This window comes from Arachis ipaensis, chromosome B05 (assembly GCF_000816755.2).
Source record: "Arachis ipaensis cultivar K30076 chromosome B05, Araip1.1, whole genome shotgun sequence".
NCBI lineage: Eukaryota > Viridiplantae > Streptophyta > Magnoliopsida > Fabales > Fabaceae > Arachis > Arachis ipaensis.
The window spans coordinates 131,464,531-131,472,231 of NC_029789.2; the positions used below are offsets into that span (position 1 = coordinate 131,464,531).

A 7,701-nucleotide genomic window follows, 5' to 3' on the forward strand; every position below is an offset into this window, starting at 1 on the left:
TATTGTCAATAATTTACAAGATTGCTCTGGGTTTATTAATCCTTTGGTGTTAAAAATCCGAGATATCATGTCTTGGAAATGGCGTGCTGATCTTCGGTTGATCTTGAGAGATGCAAATACAGTAGCAAACATCATGGCAAAGACTGCAATGAGGACTATTTCTCCCCAAGTGGAGCTTCCATTGCCTTGGAAGGAGTTTGAGAGTAGTATTCAGCGAGACTGCCTTTCTTAAGCAGTTTCTTGTTTTTTTTTTCTTTCTTAATTTTTGTTTATTTTCTTTTAAGTCACCAAAAAAAAAAACACATCCAAAATCATAAATCTAAAATTTAAATTTAAACATTAAAAAGACAGCGTTGTAAATGAGCGCCGAAAAGGAGGAAGGCAGCGTTGAGGATGAGCGCGGAAGACGAAGGTGGCACGGATGAACTACAGCGGAGGATGACTTCTCGATGTGCACCTCTGAGTTTTCCATGTGCGCCTCTGGATTTTCGACATGGCGCAAACGTGACTTCTCTGCTTCTTTGAGTGTTTTGTACGAGTTTAATTAATAATTTGATAGTTTAAGGTTTATTTTATAATTTTAAAATCAAAATTTTGAATTTTGAATAATTTGATTTTTAGATATGTATTTAAATTATAATATATTAATAATTAAATATATTAAATCTGAAATAGAGATAGAAATTTTAAATTTTAAATTTCAGTTTTTTTAGATTGTATTTTGAATGTGTATTTAATTTTAAAAAGACACTAAATCTATTTAGATATGTTTGTTTCAATTTTTTTTAAATTATTGCAATAAAAGGCTGAATAAAAGATCACTTTTAAAGGATACCTAGTCGTACTGTTAAGATTAGTTACTCAAATTCAAATCTCTTCTCCAGACCATTTGTTAATCATAAGGCTTCAACCATTGAAACTAAATATATTATGAAGTTTTACCTTTGTAATTGTCTAATTGACTACCTTAAATAATAGACATAAAAAATTTACTTTTTTCTTTAAATTAGTATTATTCCAATATTAAGAAGATTGTATATTCATGGTCTTATTCATGTTCAACACTCCAAAATAAATAAAAATTAAATGAAATAAATAAAAAAAATTCTATAAAAAAATTAATAATTATTAAAAACCTACAATCTATCTAAAAAGTCATTGATATTCATTCGATAAAGAACTATATACATTATAGGCAATTTTTAAAAGGAGAATTTTAAAAAGGATTAATAATATAAATAGTTTCAAAATATTATACATGCATGTGTCAATTTATTTTCTAAAAAATAAGACACTCATTCACTCTTTAAAAATTTTAACTATGAGTTAGATTATTGGTCTTTCTTTCATAAGTTAAATGATAATACTCAAAGCTGCGTTTGTTTATAGATTCATGACACTAAAACAGAAATATAAAGACACAAAATTATATTTGACAGAGAAAATATAGACAGAAACAATATATCAAAGAATATTGAATTAGTGTATTTTGTGTCTATCCTGACAGAAAAGACACGGAGACACTAACAAAAGATACAATTTATTTTTTATTTTTTATTATTCTTGTTAATTTTTTATAATTATATTTTTTATTGTTATATTTTTCGTTTCAAATTTTTTGAATGAAAAAAAAATGAGAATAAATTAGATTTTTATAATTTGCTCTAATTTATCACTAAACAGAATACAAAAACACAAAATTTTGTATCTTTATCCTTTATAACTTGTTTTCAGTGTTGAAGAAAATCTCATGCCCTAAGCTGTTCAAGCTGTGATGTTGATGGTTTGATGAACCAGAAGGGATTAAGAGAGGGAGAAAAATAAGTTCTTCTCATTGTTGGAGAGAATGAAAAATCCTCTTAGAAAATATTTGTTTAGTTATTACACTTTATATACTATGTACTTTTTATGTACTCTCACTAAAAAATAATTACAATGGTAAACCTATTATTGATAAAGAAATAATCTAGGTAACACCCTCCCACAAGCTAGAATTGTGTAAATCTAACAATCCTAGCTTGGAAACATTAGCAAGAAAAGGACTCGGTGGCAGAGCTTTGGTAAGAAAATCAGCAAGTTGATCTTTGGAATGAACTGGCATAAGATGAATGAGACCAGACAAATGCTTTTCACGGTGGCAGTCCACTTCAATGTGTTTAGTTCTTTCATGAAAGATGGGATTATTAGCAATGTGAATGGCTGACTGGTTGTCACAGAATAGAGTGATAGACTTTTGAAGCGGCAAGCCAATGAAATCCATTAAGAAAGATAACCAACTAGCTTCACAAGTGGCAACAGCAAGAGACCTATATTCAGCTTCTGCAGAGGACTTGGCAACTGTGGTTTGCTTCTTACTCTTCCAGCTAATGAGCGAGTTCCCAAGCATGAAGCAATAACCGGAAACGGAGCGACGAGTATCGGCACAGATAGCCCAGTCAGCGTCGGCAAATCCAGTGAGATGCAGATTAGAAGTAGAGGAGAAGAAGAGACCAGTTGCTGGTCGGCCTTTTAAATATCGGAGTACACGAAAAGCAGCTTGTAGATGAGAAGTGGTTGCACAGTCCAAAAATTGGCTCAAACGTCCCACAACATAAGAGATATCGGGTCTAGTGTTTGTGAGGTAAAGGAGTCGGCCGATGAGCTGTCTGTAAACAGTGTTGTCTGTTAAAATGGTACCTGATTCCTTTAAGAGTTTCTGACTATAATCAAATGGAGTAGAGAGAGGCTTGCAATCTAGATAACCAAAATCTCTGAGAAGGTCCATGGTGTACTTCCGCTGATAAATGTGAATTCCAGAGTTAGAGCGTGCTACTTCCATTCCCAAGAAGTATTTGAGATCACCAAGATCCTTTATTTTGAATTTGTCATCCAAATCTTGCTTGATGGAATTGATTTCACCAATGTCATTCCCAGTTAAAACCAAGTCATCAACATATACTAGAATGGCAGTGAAGCTTTCAGATTGTTTCTTGATGAAGAGTGAATGATCATAAAAAAAATGCTTATAACCAGCATCCACAAGAGTCTGAGTGAGTTTAATGTTCCATTGCCTGCTTGCTTGCTTAAGCCCATATAGAGATTTTTGCAATTTACAAATCAAACCTGGTTGTGACACAGCCAAACCGGGTGGTATCTTCATATAAACTTCCTTGTCCAAATCTCCATGAAGGAAGGCAGTGTTGACGTCCAGCTGTTTCAAATGCTATTTCTTTGCCGCTGCTAATGCTAACATTACTCGTAGGGTAGTCATTTTGACAACTGGACTAAAAGTATCACCATAATCTACTCCTTGCACTTGAGTGAATCCTTTTACAACTAGCCTCGCTTTGTGCCTCTCTATGGTGCCATCAGGATTGAATTTTACCCGAAAAACCCATTTGCAACCCACAACCTTCTTGTCTTTTGGGAGTTTAGTGAGACACCAAGTTCTGTTCTGATCTAGAGCTGTCAATTCATCTTGTATTGCCTTTCTCCAACATTCATGTGCAGCCGCTTCCTCATAAGTGCTAGGTTCTTGATTTGAGGTGATGGCTAGAGAAAGTGACTTATATTTTGGGGTTAGTTTATCATATGACAAGTGTTGTGAGATAGGATATAAAGAGTTAGAGTTGGCAACGTTGCTAGAGTGAGTTGTGTGGGTTGTCATACAATGATAGTCTTTCAAATAAGCAGGCGGTTTCTTGACTCTTTCAGACTTTCTAGTAATGCAATCATGTGTGATGTCAGAGTGTTGTGATGCAAGTGCATTGTTAGTGTGTGGTGTGGTAATGGGTGTAATGGTGTGTGAGGAAATTGGTGAGTGCATTGAGCTTGAGAAATGTTCATTTGAATTTATGAGTGTGGTATGTGTGGGTGATTGCAAATGATGTGTGGATGGTGTATCATATTGAAAAAGATCAATGCATTGTGGAGTACAAATGGGTACCACAGAAATATCAGTGCTAGTGGAATGTAAAAATGGAAAATGTGTTTCATAAAAAATTACATTTCTGGATATGAAAATTTCCTTTGATTTTAAATCAATAAGTCAAAAACTCTTTATTCCTAATTTAAAACCAAGAAAAGCTGTTTTTCTGGTTCTTGGGTCTAATTTTGTTCTAGAATTTGTTAATGTGGAGGCATATGCAAGAGAACCAAATACTCTTAAATATGAAAGGTCAGGTAAGTTACCATACAAAAGCTTATAAGGACTAGCATTATCCAGGTTAGTGCTGGGCAGCCTATTAATTAGGTGAATGGCGTGAGTAACTGCGTATTGCCAAAAATAATGTGGAATTCCTGATTGAAATAGCAGTGCTCTAGCAACACCTAAAATATGCTGGTGTTTTCTCTCTACAATCCCGTTTTGCTCTGGTGTTTCTACACAAAAAGTTTGGTGTAAAATTCCAGTTGATGCAAAAAAGGATTTTAGAGTAAACTCTGGCCCATTGTCGGTCCTTATACACTTAACTTGTTTTTCAAATTGTACTCTGACAAAATTCACAAAATTAATAACCAATTGTGATGCTTCAGATTTAGTTTTCATAAAAAAATCCAAGTGAATTTGCTCTTGCCATCCACCACAGTAAAAAAAATACCTATGTCCTTCATTGGAAGGGATAGAAATAGGACCCCAGATATCGATATGAACTAAGTCAAAACAATCTTTTATTTTAGTTGTACTAATATTAAAAGATAATTTCTTTTGTTTTGCAAAATGACATGAATCACAAGGAAATTTTGAAGCAATACAATCTATAAAAGGATAATACTTCTTCAGAAAAATCAATTTATGCATGGGTATGTGTCCTAATCTAAGATGCCAAATGTTGTTGTGCTCATTGTGTGAAGGTGTGGTGGGATGAGTAGTAGTCGTAGTTGCCACCAATGAAGCTTGCTTTGTTAGAAGAGGGGGAAAGTGAGAGAATTATGGTTCTCTACTCATTGTATATAACCCTTCTATACACTCAGCAATGCCAATCATTTTTGATGTGGATCTATCTTGTATCTCACAACACTTATCATTGATTAACAGTTGACAATGTAAGTTTGAGGTTAACTTTGACACAGATATCAGTTTAAAATCAAAAGAAGAAATGTATAAAACATTTTTGAGAAAAAATTTTTTAGAGAATGTGATTGTGCCAATGATGGTGCTAACAGTTTTGGTCCCATTTGGCAATATCACATTGATTGGATCAATATTTTAAAAATTTACAAAATCTTTTAAGTCAAAAGTCACATGATCTGTTGCACCGGAATCAATGACCCATAGTGCAGATTTTGGAGTGATAATGCTCATAATTCTGGCATTAAAATGTAATGCAATGGTTTTACCTGGAGTGGAAGTTTGAATGGAATTAGTCAAATTTGATTTGCATTATGAGGTTGTTGCTGCACACTTTTGTCTTTGATCAACTCTAACAAGGCAAATCTTTGCTCTGGAGTGAATCCAGATCTTGATATTCTAGTGTTCTCTTGGAGACAATTGAGTTGGGATTGTTTGTCACTGAGTATATCATCATGCCCCTCAGTGATCACGTGATTGATGGTGGTGTTATGTTGCTGCCATTGATAGAAATGGGAGGAGTACCCATGCTTCTTATAGCATACATCTTCTGTGTGGCCTTGCTTGTTGCAATAAGAGCAAGCCAATGTAGTTCCACGACCTCTGCAATGGGAGGATCTGTTTGCCATGTTTGCTATTTTGAGAAATCAATGAATCACAGAGTAATAGGGATTCAGATCTTCTTCCTTCCAACTCGTTGATCGGAACAGCTATGTTCACCAAGAAAGAATCTTGCGAAATAGCCTCTCATGAAACTCTATTGGATGAGTTTGAAAGAAGAGGTAAGAATGTGGGAAAGAAAATGTCGAAAGAAAAATTAGGGATAGAAAGAAAATGGCAAAATTGGATTGATCTCAATTCACAACTTTTTTTTTGAATAATTTGATTCACAGCTTGCTTGCTCTCCACGCTCATCGCACCATGAAGAAAATCTCATGCCCTAAGCTGTTCAAGCTGTGATGTTGATGGTTTGATGAACCAGAAGGGATTAAGAGAGGGAGAGAAATAAGTTCTTCTCATTGTTGGAGAGAATAAAAAATCCCCTTAGAAAATATTTGTTTAGTTATTACACCTTATATACTATGTACTTTTTATGTACTCTCACTAAAAAATAATTACAATGGTAAACCTATTATTGATAAAGAAATAATCTAGGTAACAAGTGTCTTGTCTTATCCTGTTATCAGAAACAAACGCAGTCTAATATACATATCTTGTAACAATTCATTATTTAACTTATTTCAGAAGAACAAATTTGATTTACTGTGATACTTTTTAGTGACTAATTTAAAGTATTAAATTTTTCAGAGATCATATATTGACACATGCATGATTTTTTTAGGGACCATTATTTGTCATTAATCCTTTTAAAAGACGAGAGCTATAGTAGTTAAAAAGGAAAAAAAATTAAAAAAGAAATAGTTGTTACATAAAAGTAAATCTTGCATATGTAATAAGCATCTTACCAAAATGAAATACATATTAATTCGAAAAATGGAAATAGGAGCAAAATAATAGTAATGATGTATATATATAAAAAGAGGTTATTATATCTTGTAACTAATAATGTCACATCTTACACTATTAATATATATTCTTAAGCTAGCCTTAATGATACTATATTTTTTTGTGGCTAATACCTCACCCTCTTTTATTCTTGTATCTATTTATAATCTCTTTTTTTTTCAAATTATAATTATTAATAATTAATTTTAATTTTTTTAAATTTAAAATTTAAAAAATTTAAAACTGATTAAGTAAACCTAATTATTAAAACCTATAAAAATCTCCATCTTCTCTCTCACATTAACCTACCCACCTCAACAACCACACATAGACCCCTCTCTCTCATTATCAGCGTCGGCGCGGTCAATTTCCATCATTGGAACCACGTGAACGCGCGGCCTTCCATGCGCGACCATCGCCACCGCAATCCACTTCTCTTCTGGTACCGCTCTGAGCAATAACTGCTCCAGACACTCAATCCAAGTCATCGCATTATTCTCATCGCGAAAAATCGGAGTTCCAATTTTCTCCACTGCTCCGACACGGTTCTACTCCCCTGCGAGCCACTGGCGACGTCGGAGAACTCTGTTTGTGACGGATCGGAGTGCCTTGCTCCATGGAATCCACTCATGCATTGATCTTCTGCAGCATCTCCTGCAGCAAGCGGCACAGGTCTTCGAATCGGTCTCTGCCTTGCACTTGGTTCAGCTTCAGGAATTGTTTAAGGAAGGAGTGGTGGAGCACGAGTTGTTCTTGAACAAATAGAAATATAAACAAAAAAAAATTCATTTAATATGAAAAAAAAAACATCCTAATGTTTAACAAAAGAAATATCCAGTTATATTTTATATCTATAGGATTTAAAAAAAACTATGAAATTCTTAAAGAAATAAAGATATTTACATTTGTAATACAAAAAAATTCGAAAAATATATAAAAGAACATCTATTTAGTATGAAAAAGAAACATCTATATATATTAACTTATTTTTATTAAAACGAGCTTCGAGATCCAGTCCATTAAAAAGTTGGCAGGAATTGGCTGAACCCGCTCTTGGTTCCCTAACGGAATTGCATAACAAATTAACTTGAATTTTCATAAAGTTTTATTAGATTAATTAATATTGTAAGTGAAAGGATAATATCGCT

General features: G+C 33.5%; 1 protein-coding gene across 1 annotated transcript; it reads right to left on the reverse strand.

The window, feature by feature from the left end:
* On the reverse strand, positions 1,967-3,774 carry LOC107641144 (uncharacterized mitochondrial protein AtMg00810-like). The gene has a single exon (XM_016344650.2). The coding sequence runs from the start codon at positions 3,137-3,139 to the stop codon at positions 1,967-1,969; it is 1,173 nt and encodes a 390-aa protein (XP_016200136.1). The 5' UTR covers positions 3,140-3,774.